Below are 17,540 nucleotides of genomic sequence, written 5' to 3'. Positions count from 1 at the left end.
GCATGAAATACGCTGGCAAATGGGGTATGGCAAAGTCTTCCCTTTAAGATAGTGCACTTAAAGAACATAAAAGAGACAAACTCGGCAATTTTTAGAGTATGAGAATGCAATTTTTACAATGAACAGTCAACAGTTACATTTTTTTGTAGAATAAAAAGATCTTATCTAATTGTTAAGAGAAAAAAGCATCCACATGAGTTAAGACATTTTTTTATGAAAAAATTGTTGCGACAAATGCAAACTTACTTGACTCATCTTCATCATACTCCTGGACAAGAACATTATAAACTTGTATATCCCCATTACTTTCATCAAAGGCACTGGTGTCCAAATTGACAACAAAAGAGGATGTTTTGGGTGGTTCGGTTGGTGGGCCAGTCACATTTGGCTTCGTAACATCAGGTGGAGCTGGGACAAGTGAAACAATACTAACTATGAAAATCTGATTCATTAATTCTTGTCATATCTTATAAAAAATGCCACCTATAGCAACAAAATCTAATGCAACTTTATTGTGTAGTTGTAAATAGAAAACACTTGAAAATTCAGATTGTTAGGCAGTCATTGTCCATACATACGTGCTAGGTCAGTTTTACAGGTAGCAGAGGAATTTGCACTGCGTCGGGTCCCAGTGATGGTAACCACATAAAATGTGTATTCTGTGTCAGCTTTCAGATTGTCTACTTCAGCTGTTGTTTCTTCCCTGGGAATGGTGCGATTTCCATCTCCATCTTCTGTCACAAGCACCTCGTAACGGTCCACTATTGAGGCTGCTGGTTTATTCCAGTCCAGATTAATTTGAAGTTGTCTTTCAATTTTAGTGCATGTCAAGCCAACAGGCTTCTCTGGGACTGAAACAAATATTTTAATAACATTTAAGTTACAATTATGAAAATGCACCATTTCATGTATATCAAAATTGTACAAACTCTTGTGGTAACAATAACTGTTTGCTATTTGTGTCTGAGAGTGTCAAGATTATGGTTTCCTTAACATATATCCACTTACATGTTCTGACTTGAAGGTTGTCGGTCTCACTCCTGACAATAGCATTGCCACTTCCACTGAAAGCTAAGACTGATATATCATACAGATCCCCTGGTTTCAGGCCTGTAAGAGTGGTTTCTGTGACAGTCTCATTGTCGATAGTTCTATTGTTGGTGACACCCGAATCTGCGCTTGTGTAGGACAGTTCGTAACCATGAAATGTTCCTGAATCTGGCTGCATCCAATTCAGAGCGATAGCTGTGGTGTTTACAGAAGTTGCTTCCAGATCTGTTGGCTTGTCTGCCTCTGTTGACAAAAGCAAGGACAGCATTTAAGACACTGGACATCAAAACCATCAACTTTTTATCAAATAAAGCCAATTCCAATTGCTTCAATAAGAATTATTCACAAGCCATTCACCAACTAGTAGCAGACTTAAGTTATACATAATTAGGTAATAAGAGTTAAACTGTGCAATTCTTTTCATAAATGCTTTTTCCTCTTTTGCTGCAAGAAAAATTGACGTACACATTGTGATTATTCCTTGATGTGATGATGACAATTGATAGACATTAAGCATAATAACTACAATCAAAACCATTAAATGAAGGCTTTATGAAAGTCTCCTCCCCATTTCCTTTATAGCTAAGACATTTTTGTTGCATTCACACAACCTGAGCTGACTACAGAAGAGCAACAAAATATTTGTTTCATGCCTTAAGCTTTTTGATTTCCCAATGTTTAGAAGGCTTTCTATGTAACAAAATGACAATCAAATGAAGTAAAAATTTCTTAACAGAGTGTCCAATTAGAATATTTTCAATGAAGGCCTCATGTTGAAAGAGTCATGAAGGACCAAAATCATCTGTTGCTCTTTCCTATATAGTGCTACATGATTAATGTGTATAAAATGTGAAATGATGTAACCAGGTGATTATATTTCAGCCATACCATATATGGTATGGTGAAATATATTGTATTCGTAATGTTTCTTTCTTTCTTTCTTTCTCCTGTCAAATCTTCAAAGCGGTTCATCTCCGTCGTTCCGTGACGGAATGACCTGAAATTTGGCACAAGGGTAGAGTGGGTCAATACCGAGGTGTGTTTTTCTCATTTTGTTCATATCTGCCTCTAAAATGATTTTATTGAAGTTTAAATGTCATGTTTTGACCAAAACGGTATATTGTGGCACCCTGTTCCCTTGAATTACAATGGAATGACCTTAAATTTGGTGTAGATAGGCATTAGATAGTTGGTAAAATGATCCAAGTAAAATTTTTGGCATAAACCAATTTCAAATTATTAATTTCTGCACTTTTCTGAGGGGAAATTGGTTTTCTTTCGGTCTTCTCCCGTGAACTCCTGTGACCCCAGAGCCCACACGTGCCAGGTGCCAGCGGTCTAGGGAGAGCGAGAGTTAATTACTTTATGGACGCCAGCCAATCAGCGACGAGAAAGGCGAATGCTAGTTAATATTCGTAAGCGGGGCCTTGCAATCCCGTATATACACAAACAGATGCATATTACAGCCTTACAGTGGCCATATGGTACCCTGTGCCCGGTTTGAAATTGTAGTTTGCGAGGATTTGGAGTTCAGACAGGGTCGACCGGTCATTTGAGCGGTAGCGGACGGTACGCGTGCATTGAACGTTAGTGTCGATGACTTTACCAACATTCCGCATGGCACTATCGATCATTTTCGGCAGATTTGGACAGGGAAAATTGGACAGTTTGCGTTTAGTTTTGATACGTAAGTTTGACAGTGGCGAGAATGCATGTATTTTTCCCGAACAAATGTAGGTACTTCTAGTGTTGTTGCTGTTCTTTTTTGACGTAAACTTTGTACATTCAAATTGTAAGTAACTTTAAACTGCCAGAGTTTGAGCCCAATTAAACACTCTCAGTGCCAGAGTGTCACCACTGACCTCCAAAAAGAAACCCCCGAACAAGGTAGAAACACCTATCCTCCAGGTCTCGCACGCTACGAGCAGGAAATTATAACACTCAGACAATATTACGTCCGATGGCTCATCGGATTGCATACAAAGTAAGACAATTTAACAGTAGTATGCAGGGGCATATACTTATAACAAAGAATTCTAAGGAAAATGAAAGATATAGATAAAGCCAAATAAAATTAACGTGTCGGTCCTGGGATTTTTCAGAAAAGAAATGAAGCGACAGAGTGGTAAAATTCTTGTAAAAATTCGAGACGTCTCCGTTTATGTAATGGCTCATTCAAAACAAGAAGAAGATTGAAGTTTTTAGCTTGAAAAAAAAATCCTACTACACAGTACCTGCACCTGCTTGACAATTATTAAAACGTATGCCCTACTTGCTTAAAAAAAAGTTCACTGCAATAATAAATGTACCCGCATCACAATGAGATTATGACGGTACTTAGACCTAGTTATCGAAGTGGAAATTGTTGAATGGCGTCATGTAATTTCATGATGAAAATCTTCTTAATGGAAGATGCGTTTTTTTTCACTCTCGGAAAAATAGGAGCTGTCGCAATTCTAAAAACCAATCAGTTATGCATAGGCGCTCCTGTGGAAGATTGTATTCTTCCATATGGGCCCGGGGCATATAGGGCAAGCTCTGTTTTGACCTGGAATCAATTCACAATATCAGTTCTCTTTTGGAGATAACTTACAGTTAAAATATTGCATTTTTGCGCAGGGGTGACTTGGAACAGTCCAATGTTGCGTGGGAATGGGTATGGCTGAAATATGCTGTATTTGCACCCAAGCAAATGTCGGCCTTTCTAGTTACAAATGTAAATCCTGATTTGACGCAACAATCCCCTATCAAATCTGTTGTTGCTACATTTAGTTATAGATGAGCATTTCAACCATAAATAAAGACATTAAATTTGACATTGCAAGATGTATTAGGCATGATCACAGTCAGAAATCAAAGAAGCAATAATTCTGAAATGAAAGGTTAATATTGCATTCACTCCTTCATAGCTGAACCTTTTGATGATCAATAGAAAATGGTTATAATCAATAATGATTTACAGAGAAGCTTGGGACCTGCACAATTGATGCACAGTACAAATGTTAATGCCATTAAAGTATAACAGTGCAAGCAGACTTTAGATTGCATTGTGACAGTCACAGTTCAACTTGTCATTCTGGTTTCATTCCAGTCGCCACAGGTTACAAACTTGAATTGTTGCAGGAGAAAAGATGCTCTGATAGTTGTAGATTTCATGCGGTGATCAGATGATTTGGGTTACGGCTTGGGTTAGCTGTGGCCAAAGCTTGCCAAAGAACTCACTTGTCCTGACAAACAGAGGTCCTCCTGAAGCCTCTGCACTTTCAGTTGGATCAGGTTCCTGACTTACAGACACCAAACTGATCTCATACAGCACACCAGGTGATAGATCAGTAAGAATGGTACTGGTGGAGCTTCTGTCAATCTCCTCTATGTAACTGTCTGTTTTATTGGTATATGTGATCCTGTACTTGTCAAATGTGGCTTCGTTGTCACCATTGGGCGCAGACCAGCTCAGGCCGATGGTGGTTTCGTTCCTGCTTGTAACTTTGAAATCCTGTGGTGCATTGGGGTCTGCACAGTTTGGAAAATACACCACAGTCATGAGGTGTACTTATATACATCGGTATTAGGAATTGTCATCATATTCTAAGGGCATGGTCACATATGTCGCACGATTTCCGTACAATCGCAAACTGAAGACATTCTTAGGAAACCCGTTCAAGAGAATTCAACTCTTTCTTACAGTAACAGTAAGATCTTTAATTGTTGGTGGTTGGTTCTTGCTTTCTTGATTCTCAACAAAATCGTACAACAACCTACGACTAATGTGACCACGCAGTAAAGTCCTTCTATAATAAACCAAAACAACTAGTGCTTTATATCTACATTGTACAGTGTACTGAAAGGATGAGAAGGTTGCAACCGTCAATGGTTACCATCAAATGATGAGGCCTTCAACATGGACAATGTCATGTTAGTTGGTGTCAAATGTGTTACCCTTTATCATAGATGAACATGTGTCCATCACCAAAATTAACTAAATACCTGTGAATCATGAATATGAGATGACTATTAACCAAAAACTAATTCCTCACCGTCGATGGTACATGGATATCAGCATATTGCACAGTCATGCGATTCATGGATTTAAAGTTAATGAGAAGATTGACATTGGTCTATGAACAGAATCAACCAAAGACTTGATCCTCATCTTGTATGGTAGATCATGGTATACCGGTAGAATGATGGTGTTAGGATATTGAACATCAATGAAATTAATGGATCAGTGATCTTAGATATTGAGAAGATTAAACCATTGGTCCAGCAACAAAATTAACTATTGAGTACGTCTTGCCACTTATTATTGCAGACAAACAATAATGTTAGATGAAGATTAAGACATGGGTTCATAAAGTCTTAACCAAGACCCTTCATAATGGATCAGTGATGTTACAGATTGAGATGATAAGGAGCAGAATTAACTAGAGCTCAATTACATTGTACATTTCTGCAGAAGAAACAATGTTAGATGAAGACTAAGACATTGGTCCATCAATTCCAAGAATCATTGATCATTGATGTTAGACATTGAGAAGATTATGACATCCATTCATCAAAAGAATTGACCAGAGACTCTTCATTGTGGATCAGGAATGTTACAGATTGAAGAGATTAAGAGTATTAAGACACTGGTCCATCAACAGAATAAACCTTTATTGTGGATCAGAAATGTTAGGGATTGAAGAGATTAAGAAGATTAAGACAGTGGTCCAACAAAAGAATTGACCAGAGGCTCTTCATTGTGGATCAGAAATGTTAGGGATTGAAGAGATTAAGAAGATTAAGACATTGGTCCATCAGATGAATTAACCAGAGACTCATCATTGTAGATCAGAGATGTTAGAGATTGAGAAGATGAAGACATTGGTCCATCAAAAGTGGATTCAGTAATGTTAGAGATTCGGACATTGTAGAATAATTTGGTCCATCAAGAGAATTAACTAAAGAATGTTAGAGATTTAGAAGATGAAGATGAAGACACATCATAAAGAACATTGATGTAAGGGGAGAAGAACATTGATCCATTAACAGAATCACCACCATTCATTCATCATCGATGACTGACGATTGGTTAGATGATTTTTGTCCTTCAAAAGAATTAGCCAAGCACTCCTTATTGCACAGACAAGGTGAGATGAACATGACATTGGACATCAACTCATCAGTTGTTGAAGACAACTCACTTGTCCTGACAGAGATTGGTCCTCCTCCAGCCTCCTGACTGACTGTAACAGTTGGATCTGCACTCACAGCCACCAAACTGATGGTGTATAGAACTCCTGGAGACAGTCCAGTCAGAGTGGTGCTGGTGGCAGCGGTGTCCGTGATCTCTTTGACTTGACTGTTGCCATTGGCAGAATATGTGATCCTGTACTTGGCAAATGTTGCACTGTTGGCACTGCCAGGTGCTGTCCAGCTCAGACTAATGGCTGTTGTGTTTACAGTTGTCTCAGTAAAGCCACTAGGAGCATTGGGTTCTACAAACAAGAGAAATGTGTTCTTTTACATGGTGTGTCTACTGTGAAGCAGTGAAGCTCTGTGGAACAGTGGGCTGTATACATATGCCAAACTAGGGCTTTAGCCAGCTCGAATTTTTTTTCTGTCAGCCAATTACAATCGTCGCAAAAACCGCGAAAATTAATTAGAAGGACTGAACTGAGACCTTGAAAAACGGGGTTTAAAGAGATCATCGTATGCGAAAGGGCGCCGACACACATTGTCAACAATCATAACAATAGCAAAACAAACGGTGTGTGGCTTTTACGGCCGTGGACGGCGTCCCCAAGCCGCCTGTAGCTTCCACCAAGGATTTTTGTCCATCAAGGTTGACGGATTGGTTTTAAAATTTTTTCGTCAGATGCAGCAAATTTCCGTCAATTGACAGAAAAACGGACGCTGGCTAGACCCCTATGCCAAACTGATAGTCATTTCAGGTATTTCTAGGAGTAACATAGTCCTGGAATTATTTTTGTATCACTTTGTACTGTAAAAAAATATTACTACAGATTTCTGAAGGGAAAACAGAGACATGTTTGCCGCTTTAAAGAAATGCCTGAAAGAAGACAATTATTAGTAAAACATGAATAACGTAAGCAAGTTCAACCTGATTGTGTACAAGAAGTCTCCTATATGCTAATGAATAACAAAATTCTTTGTATACAAGGAAATTCTGCCTGGTTCATATTGCACTGCAGTCAGAGACTTACCAACCTGATGAAACACTGAAAGGGAAATTAGTGAACCTACAAAATTATTCATATACATGTACATATATATATAAGCACATTTTAATACTGTATGATGAAACAGTATGCACAAGTAGTCATCAAGAGGTTACTTGGAGAAAATGTTAGTACAGAAGCTGTGGTATAATCGTTGCAAATATTTTTTTTAAAATCCAAGATATAAAACAATGTAGAATTCTGCAATGAAAACATATGAAAGAAAATAATGAGAAGATTAACCAGTGCGTTAAAAACATGACCAAAGAGCCTCCACCATAGATGAAATGTGTCAGTAAATGTTGAGAAGATTTGACGACATAGGTCAATCCACAGATTCTGACGTAACCAGAAACCCTTCACCACGAGACGTAATAGGACGTGAGGGCATCAAGCACATGTGAAAGTTAAGAAGTTGGTCAAGCAATGTCAATGAGACATGAGACATTGGTTAAGGAAGTGGCATTTGCCATGGATGAGAGACATGAGGTGATGAGAAGACCAAGACATTGGTCAGGCATCAATACAGAAATTAACCCTTCACCATGGATGAGAGAGGTTACTAGACAATGGTCGATCACCAGGAGAAGCCATCAACCTTGCACCCATTTGGTTGAGTTTTTTTTGAAAATAGCTCTGAAGAACTCACTTGTCCTGACAGTCAGAGGTCCTCCTGTTGCCTCTGCACTGACTGTAACATAGGGTTCATCACTGACAGTCACCAGACTGATGGTGTACTGAACACCTGGGGACAGTCCTGTCAGAGTGGTGCTCGTGGTACCAGTGTCATTGAGCTCTTTGATCTGGCTGCCACCGTCACTGGAGTATGTGATTCTGTACTTGGCAAATGCTGCATTGTTGGCACTGTCGGGTGTAGTCCAGTTTAGAGAAACACTGTCTGTTGTTGTACTTGTCTCAGCAAATTCCTGGGGTGCGTTGGGTTCTAAATAACACAATGTGATAGAGTTCTATGTACTAACTGTATGCTGTTAAAGGGAACCATGTTGGTCAGAACATAATAAAAACAAAATTTGAGCATGTCAAATAATATCACAATTGAAGCAATGAGAAGAAAGCTACTGCAATGGGTAGAACAACTGGTAGAATCAAAGAGCTTCCGTAATACAATCATGTAGATGCTAACTTTAGATAGTTACTAAATTGACTTTGTTGACCAACAAAATGACCAAGGGGCATCCAATGTGAAAGAGATATATGTTGCCATATAGTGAAAAAAAAGATTAATTTGAGACTATCAACAGAAGCAACCAAAGACCTTATGTCAAAGATGAATGTTAGGCAAGAAGCTTATAATGACCAAGAGCCCTTAATAAGGAACAGGCTGAAAGATCATCATCAGGTTCTGATCATGTTCAGCTGGTATTCCAAGATTTTTAAAAAGATGGGAATTGAAAGGGAAGAAAAAGGATCGAGGATCTGAACTCAGTTGCCATGTGGGTTAGCCTGAGATTATCTGATGTAGATAGAGTGCAGCCTCTGAAAATGCAAAGTTGATGAAGATGTCAGACTCTTGAATCAGAGCTGCCATGCAGGTTAGCCTGAGACTCTGCTGCAGAGTACAGCCTGAAGAACTCACTTGTCCTGACAGTCAGAGGTCCTCCTGAAGCCTCTGCACTGATTATATTGTCATCTGCACTCACAGCCACCAGACTGACGGTGTACAGAACACCTGGGGACAGTCCTGTCAGAGTGGTGCTGGTGGTAGTGACCTCTTTAGGCTGCTCCGTACCACCAGATGGTGTGTATGTGATTCTGTACTTGGCAAATGCTGCACCGTTTGTACTGTCAGGTGCATTCCAGCTCAGACCAATGGTGGTTGTGCTAACAGCTGTCCTAGTAAAGTCTCTAGGAGCATTGGGTTCTACAAACAAGAGAAATGTGTTCTTTTACACGGTGTGTCTACTGTGAAGCAGTGGTCAAGCAATGAGACGTTGGTTAAGTAATGAGACCTTCATTAAGCAATGAGATGTTGGTTAAGCAATGAGACCTTGGTTAAGTAATGAGACCTTGGTTAAGTAATGAGATGTTGGTTAAGCAATGAGACCTTGGTTAAGCAATGAGACCTTGGTTAAGTAATGAGACCTTGGTTAAGCAATGAGACCTTGGTTTAAGCAATGAGACCTTGGTTAAATAATGAGACCTTGGTTAAGCAATGAGACCTTGGTTTAAGCAGTGAGACCTTGGTTTAAGCAATGAGATATTGGTTAAGCAATGAGATGTTGGTTGAGTAATGATACCTTGGTTAAGCAATGAGACGTTGGTTAAGCAATGAGACCTTGGTTAAGCAATGACCATTATTAGTAAAACATGACAAACAAAATTCTTTGCATAAAGGGCAATTCTGCCTGGCTCATACATTTTTGTATTGCACTGCAATAAGTGACTTACCAACTAGATGAAACACTTTAAGAAGAAACTTAAGTGAACCTAAAAAGTGACTCTTACATAATATATTAAGCACGTTTTGACACTGAATGATGAAACATTATGCACGTTAAGTAGTCATCAAGAGGTACTGGATAAAATGTTTGTACAGAAACTGTGGTATAATTGTAACAGTTGCAAATATTTAAAAAAATCCAAGATAGAATTCTGTAATAAAAGCAACATAATGAGAAGATCATAACCAGTGGATTAAAAACATTTGACCAAAGAGCCTTTACCACAGATGAAAGGTGTTGGTAAATGTTGAGAAGATTTGACGACATGGGTCAATCAACAGATTCTGATGACCATGTAACCAGAAACCCTTCACCACATGAGACGTAATAGGACGTGAAGACATCATGTACATTGGAAAGTTAAGATGTTGGTCTAGCAATGAGACACTGGTTAAGCAATGAGAAGTTGGTCAAGCAATGAGACGTTGGTCAAGCAATGAGACGTTGGTCAAGCAATGAGACGTTGGTTAGGCAATGAGATGTTGGTTAAGCAATGAGAAGTTGGTTAAGGATACGATTGCGCATGGATGAGAGTCATAAGGTGGTCAGAAGACCAAGAAACTGGTCCATCAACAACAATTCAACAACCCTTCACCATGGATGAGAGCAGTTACTTAAGACAATGGTTGATCACCAGAAGAGGCCATCAATCCCCATGCAGGTTGTTAGGCTATAACAGCTGCTGCAGCGTGAAGCCTCTGAAGAACTCACTTGTCCTGACAGTCAGAGGTCCTCCTGAAGCCTCTGTACTGACAGTCTTATCAGGCTGGTGACTTACTGCCACCAGACTGATGGTGTACTGAACTCCTGGGGACAGTCCTGTCAGTGTGGTGCTGGTAGCAGCGGTGTCGGTGATATCTTTGGTCTGATCATTGCGACCAGTGGGGGTGTAGGTGATGGTGTACTTGGCAAATGTTGCATTGTTGGCATCACTTGGTACATCCCAGCTCAGACCAACAGTGGTTGTTGTAAAAGTTGTAACAGCAAAATTTTCTGGAGCATTTGGATCTAAATGTGCATGTAATACAGAATTCACTCAATGTACTTTGTGATCTTAAAATTGGTGATGTAACATGATTATTTATTTAAGCCATCATATAAAGCATATGTCAATAGATCTGCACAAAAGTCAGAAAAGTCGCTGGAGGCAGAACTTAACTCTGAATTGGAAGTGGACCAATCTGCAAGTGAAGGGGATTGCTGATGAAAAGACTTCAGAGCCCATTATGATTTGTCCCCATAGATGGTCCGAAGAAGTGACAAAAAAAAACATTCCAAGACTTTTATCTTCGAGCAACTATGGAGGTAAGCCCACTAGATTACAAGCTGTGAAGTTGAAAAGAGGATAGAGAACTCTTGGATTTGATAGTTGCCATGCAGGTTAGCCTGAGACTTGTCTGCTGTAGGGAACAGCCTGTAAAACTCACTTGTCCTGACAGTCAGAGGTCCTCCTGAAGCCTCTGCACTTTCAGTAGGGTTAGGATCTGCACTCACAGCCACCAGACTGATAGTGTACTGAACACCTGGGGACAGGTTACTCAAAGTGGCAGTGGTGGCACTGGGGCTAGCAACCTCTTGAGTCTGACTGCTTCCTCCAGATGGGGTGTATGTGATCTTGTACTTGGAGAATGTTGCACCGTTGGCACTGTTGGGAACCATCCAGCTCAAACCAATGGTTGTTGTACCTTGACTTTCACCACTGAAGCTCTGTGGTGCATTTGGCACTATGGATATACATTGTATTGTCAATACAAGAAAATGTAAGTCAACTTTGTTTATAGGAGACAAAACAGCAGAGTGACAAAAAATACATTTTTTGCCACTCTGCAGAGTTACCTGAAAGAATAATGAGATGTCACATTTAGGTAATTGAATGCTTCTTATCCTGTAGCACAAGCTGTAAGTATTTCCAGACACTGATTGATATTAAAATATCAGTGCTGAGAAGTGGAGAGGAAGATGTCAGACTCTTGAATCAAGGCTCCCATGCAGGTTAGCCTGACACTGGTCTGCTGTAGAGTACAGCCTGAAGAACTCACTTGTCCTGACAGTCAGAGGTCCTCCTGAAGCCTCTGCACTGACAGTTTCATCAGGCTGATGACTTACTGCTACTAGCCTGATGGTGTACAGAACACCTGGGGACAGTCCTGTCAAAGTGGTGGTGTTGGCAGTGACCTCCTTGGTCTCATCATTGCCACCGGATGGGGTGTATGTGATCCTGTACTTGTCAAATGTTGCATTGTTGGTACTGTCAGGGGCCATCCAGGTCAAAGCAATGGTGGTTGTACCCTGAGTTTCACCACTGAAGCGCTGTGGTGCATTGGGCACTATGCAAACATTATGAATACATGTAAATAAATTAAGTACTGGACAGGAGCTTGATACTAACCAATCTGATAGTGAAAGAGTCATTATGGGATGAAAGGCTTCTCCACCAGCAGAGCCAGAAAGACAAAACAGCAATTGACAAAAAAAGATTGTTACCATTCTGCAAAGTAGCCTGCAAGAAGTATTGAATCATTCTCATCAAGTAGCAAAAGCTACATATAATTCCAGACACAGAAAGGTGCAAAAACATCAGTCCAGAGAAGAAGAAGGGAGATATCAGACTGTTGAACAACTGCCATGCAGGTTTAAAACCTGATTACTGGTCTGCTATAGAGTACAGCTTGAAGAACTCACTTGTCCTGACAGTCAGAGGTCCTCCTGAAGCCTCTACACTTTCAGTAGGGTTAGGGTCTGCACTCACAGTCACCAGACTGATGCTGTACTGAACTCCTGGGGACAGGCCTGTCAGACTGGTGCTGGTGTCAGAGGGGTCATCGACCTCTACTGTCTGCCTGGCACCACCAAATGGGGTGTATGTGATCTCGTACTTGTCAAATGTTGCACCATTGGTACTGTCAGGGGCCATCCAGCTTAGACCAATGGTTGTTGTACCTTGAGTTTCACCACTGAAGTTCTGTGGCGCATTTGGCACTATGGATTGTGTCGTCAATACAAAAAAATGTAAGTCAACTTTGTTTATAGGAGACAAAACAGCAGAGTGACAAAAAATACATTTTTTGCCACTCTGCAGAGTTGCCTAAAAGAATAATGAGATGTCACATTTAGGTAATTGAATGCTTCTTATCCTGTAGCACAAGCTGTAAGTATTTCCAGACACTGATTGATATTAAAATATCAGTGCTGAGAAGTGGAAAGGAAGATGTTAGATTCTTGAATCAAGGCTCCCATGCAGGTTAGCCTGAGACTGGTCTGCTGTAGAGTACAGCCTGTCATGTCAGGTGCAAAAGCTGAAAAAGAGAATCTGTGCAGAACTCTTGAATAAGGGTTGCTATACAGGTTAGCCACTGGAGACTTGTCTGCTGTAGGGAACAGCCTGAAGAACTCACATGTCCTGACAGTCAGAGGTCCTCCTGAAGCCTCTGCACTTTCAGTAGGGTTAGGGTCTGCACTCACAGTCACCAGACTGACACTATAATGAACACCTGGGGACAGCTCAGTCAATGTGAAGCTGGTGGAGCTGGTCTCCTTCATCATCACATTTTGACTGTCATCTGCCCTGAAGTATCTGATCCTGTACTTGCCAAATGTTGCACTGTTTGTACTGGCAGGGGCCATCCAGCTCAGACCAATGGTTGTTGTGCTTAGAGTCTCACCAGTGAAGCTCTGTGGTGCATTTGGCACTATGCAAACATTGTGAACACAATGTGAATAAAAAAAGCACTTGTGCACTTTGGTTGACACTTAACAACTTGATAGTGAAAGCAATCTTAAATTTGACAAAGGCTGCAGCTGTGTATGAAAGCTAGAGGTATTCTTCATGTAACATTATGGGATGAAGGTATTATCAAAGATTAGAGCAAGATTAGCTGCAAAGTTGAGAAGAAGAATTTGGTATTGAACTCTTGAATCAGAGTTGCCATGAAGGTTTAAGCCTGAGACTTGTCTGCTGTAGAGTACAGCCTGAAGAACTCACTTGTCCTGACAGTCAGAGGTCCTCCTGAAGCCTCTGCACATACAGTTTCATCAGGCTGATGACTTACTGCTACTAGCCTGATGGTGTACAGAACACCTGGGGACAGTCCTGTCAAAGTGAAGCTGGTGGAGGTGGTCTCATTCATCATCACAGTTTGACTGTCATCTGCCCTGGAGTATGTGATTCTGTACTTGGCAAATGTTGCATTGTAGGCACTGTCAGGTGCAGTCCAGCTCAGACCAATGGTAGTTGTGCTTACTGTTTCTCTGCTGAAGCTCTGAGGAGCATTGGGCTCTGTGTGTATGGAAGATGTCAGCTTGCTTTATGGAAATCAAACTACACTGATATATGATGTCAGGTAAAAGAAATACTCAACAATCAAAGTAAAACCAAACTTACAACATCTTTTGGCACTCCTGATTGATTTTTAAGATCTTGATAGTGTCACAGTGGAAGATATTTTTTCAGGTAACAGAGCAAGAAGACAATATCAAAGGATGTCCAACATATTCCTGGAGAGGTGCCAGAATGAAGTACAAAGGATGCAGGATACAAGAATCAAATGGCAGTAGTACCATCTGTATGTAATTCAAGAATGCTAGATATTGTTGGATGAAATTAAGCATCAAAGAGGAGAGAGAGAGATGTCACTGGTTCATGAATAAGAGTTGCCATGCAGCTTAGTCTTTTGTGAGTCTTTTGCTGCAGAGTACAGCCTCAAGACCTCCAACTCACTTGTCCTGACAGTGATGGCAGAGTCTCCTGCTCTCTCACTGACTGTAACATTGGGCTCATCACTGACGGCAAAGAGACTGATGGTGTACTGAACACCTGGGGACAGTTCAGTCAAAGTGAAGCTTGTGGAGGTGGTCTCATTCATCATTACAGTTTGACTGTCTTCTGCCCTGAAGTATGTGATTCTGTACTTCTCAAATGTTGCACCGTTGGTACCGTTGGGTGGATTCCAGCTCATACTAACAGTGGTGGTTGTAAATGCCGTGACTTCAAAGTCTTCCGGAGCATTTGGATCTAAATGTGCATTTAAGACGTGTCACAGTATTCATTTGTACACTCAACGTGATACATGCATTATATCTTCTCAATGTAGAGCACTGTTAGATCACACTGACACAACAATTCAAAATCTTAGAATTCCTGGCATAACACATCTACATGTACCTGAAATATCTGGAAGATTGACATGAAGATTAGAAACCTTCAGATCTGCATAGAAGCCAGAAAAGTCACTGGACAGAAAAAAATGAACAGTACTTGAATCAGGGGGAACAATCTGCAGGCAAAGCACTTGCTGAAGAAAAGACCTCAGAGTCCACTATGATGTGGTTAGGTAAAAAGGAGGTCCATAGAAATAAAGCTCTTAAGCTGCAAAAGTTGAGGAGAATCTGGTATAGAACTCTTGAATCAGGGTTGCCATGCAGGTTAGCCTGTGTGGTACATTTTGTATCTGCTGTAGAGAACAGCCTGAAGAACTCACTTGTCCTGACAGTCAGATGTCCTCCTGAAGCCTCTACACTTTCAGTAGGGTTAGGGCCTGCACTCACAGCTACCAGACTGATGGTGTACTGAACTCCTGGGGACAGTCCTGTCAGACTGGTACTGGTGTCAGAGGGGTCATCGACCTCTACTGTCTGACTGGCACCACCAGATGGGGTGTATGTGATCTTGTACCTGTCAAATGTTGCACCACTTGCACTGGCAGGGGCTGTCCAGCTTAGACCAATGGTAGTTTTACCTTGACTTTCACCACTGAAGTGCTGTGGTGCATTTGGCACTATGCAAACATTAGGAATACATGTAAATAAATGAAGTACTGGACAGGAGGGTGATACTAAACAATCTGATAACGAAAGAGCATCATTATGGGATGAAAGGCTTCTCAACCAACAGAGCCAGAAAGACAAAACAGCAATTGACAAAAAAAGATGTTGCCATTCTGCAACGTAGACTGAGTATTGAATCATTCTCATCCAGTAACAAAAGATATATATATAATTCCAGACACTAAAAGATGCAAAAACATCGGTGCTGAGAATTCGAGGCCTGTATCAGACTGGTGAACCAGTTGCCATGCAGGATTAAAACCATGCAGTCATTGAAGACTGGTCTGCTGTGTAGAGTACAGCCTGAAGAACTCACTTGTCCTGACAGTCAGAGGTCCTCCTGTTACCCCTGCACTGACTGTAACGTTGGGTTCATCACTGACAGCCACAAGACTGATGCTGTACTGAACACCTGGGGACAGTTCTGTCATGGTGAAGCTGGTGGCTGTGGTGTTGGTGATCTCTTTGATTTGATCATTGCCACCAGTGGGGGTGTATGTGATCCTGTACTTCTCAAATGTTGCATTATTGACATCTTCTGGTACAGCCCAGGTCAGACCAATGGTGGTTGTGCTTAGAGTTTCACCATTGAAGCGCTGTGGTGCATTTGGCACTATGCAAACATTAGGAATACATGTAAATAAATGAAGTACTAGTGGTCTCAACCAGCAGAGCCAGAAAAACAAAACAGCAATTGACAAAGAAAGATTGTTACCATTTTGCAAAGTAGCCTGAAAGAAGTATTGAATCATTCTCATCCAGTAGCAAAAGCTACATATAATTCCAGGCACTGAAAGGTGCAAAAATATCAGTCCTGAGAAGAAGAAGGGAGCTATCAGACTGTTGAACCAGTTGCCATGCAGGTTTAAAACCTTATTACTGGTCTGCTGCATAGTACAGCTTGAAGAACTCACTTGTCCTGGCAGTCAGAGGACCTCCTGAAGCCTCTGTACTGACTGTAACATTGGGTTCATCACTGACGACCACTAAACTGATGGTGTACTGAACACCTGGGGACAGCTCAGTCAAAGTGAAGCTGGTGGAGGTGGTCTCATTCATCATCACAGTTTGACTGTCATCTGCCCTGGAGTATGTGATTCTGTACTTGGCAAATGTTGCATTGTAGGCACTGTCAGGTGCAGTCCAGCTCAGACCAATGGTAGTTGTGCTTACTGTTTCTCTGCTGAAGCTCTGAGGAGCATGGGGCTCTGTGTGCATGGAAGATGTCAGCTTGCTTTATGGAAATCAAACTAGACTGATATGTGATGTCAGGTAAAATAAATACTCAACATTCAAAGTAAAACCAAACTTACAACATCTTTTGGCACTCCTGATTGATTTTTAAGACCTTGATAGTGTCACAGTGGAAGATATTTTTTCAGGTAACAGAGCAAGAAGACAATATCAAAGGATGTCCAACATATTCCTGGAGAGGTGCCAGAATGAAGTACAAAGGATGCAGGATACAAGAATCAAATGGCAGTAGTACCATCTGTATGTAATTCAAAAATGCTAGATATTGTTGGATGAAATTAAGCATCAAAGAGGAGAGAGAGAGATGTCACTGGTTCATGAATAAGAGTTGCCATGCAGCTTAGTCTTTTGTGAGTCTTTTGCTGCAGAGTACAGCCTCAAGACCTCCAACTCACTTGTCCTGACAGTGATGGCAGAGTCTCCTGCTCTCTCACTGACTGTAACATTGGGCTCATCACTGACGGCAAAGAGACTGATGCTGTACTGAACACCTGGAGACAACCCAGTCAAAGTGAACCTGGTGGAGGTGGTCTCATTAATCATTACAGTTTGACTGTCTTCTGCCCTGGAGTATGTGATTCTGTACTTCTCAAATGTTGCATTGTTGGTACCGTTGGGTGGATTCCAGCTCATACTGACAGTGGTGGTTGTAAATGCTGTGACTTCAAAGTCTTCCGGAGCATTTGGATCTAAATGTGCATTTAAGAGCGGTATTCATTGTACACTC

General features: G+C 41.0%; 1 protein-coding gene across 1 annotated transcript; it reads right to left on the bottom strand.

The window, feature by feature from the left end:
* Positions 1-211: 211 nt before the first annotated feature.
* LOC118407139 (fibronectin-like) lies at positions 212-14,111 on the bottom strand. Its single transcript, XM_035807558.1, has 9 exons — positions 13,719-14,111; positions 12,419-12,715; positions 11,776-12,063; positions 8,872-9,156; positions 7,924-8,217; positions 6,237-6,530; positions 1,009-1,293; positions 579-851; positions 212-408 (listed from the first exon to the last, which is right to left on the bottom strand). The coding sequence occupies exons 1-9, from the start codon at positions 13,864-13,866 to the stop codon at positions 212-214; spliced, it is 2,361 nt and encodes a 786-aa protein (XP_035663451.1). The 5' UTR covers positions 13,867-14,111.
* Between the last annotated feature and the right edge of the window lie 3,429 nt (positions 14,112-17,540).

Source organism: Branchiostoma floridae, chromosome 19, assembly GCF_000003815.2.
Source record: "Branchiostoma floridae strain S238N-H82 chromosome 19, Bfl_VNyyK, whole genome shotgun sequence".
Classification (NCBI taxonomy): Eukaryota; Metazoa; Chordata; class Leptocardii; order Amphioxiformes; family Branchiostomatidae; genus Branchiostoma; species Branchiostoma floridae.
Note: the sequence above shows the minus strand (reverse complement) of the source record. Positions and strands in the feature narration are given on the sequence as shown.

Bases quoted from the DNA above. Each gene is read 5' to 3' on its own strand.
- LOC118407139 (XM_035807558.1), bottom strand. From the start codon at position 13,866: ATGATGAATGAGACCACCTCCACCAGCTTCACTTTGACAGGACTGTCC. The intron at 12,716-13,718 runs GTGAGTTCTTCA...CACAATCCATAG, and splicing joins ACCTCTGACTGTCAGGACAA to TGCCAAATGCGCCACAGAAC. The intron at 1,294-6,236 runs GTGAGTTGTCTT...TTTTGTCAACAG, and splicing joins ACCAATCTCTGTCAGGACAA to AGGCAGACAAGCCAACAGAT.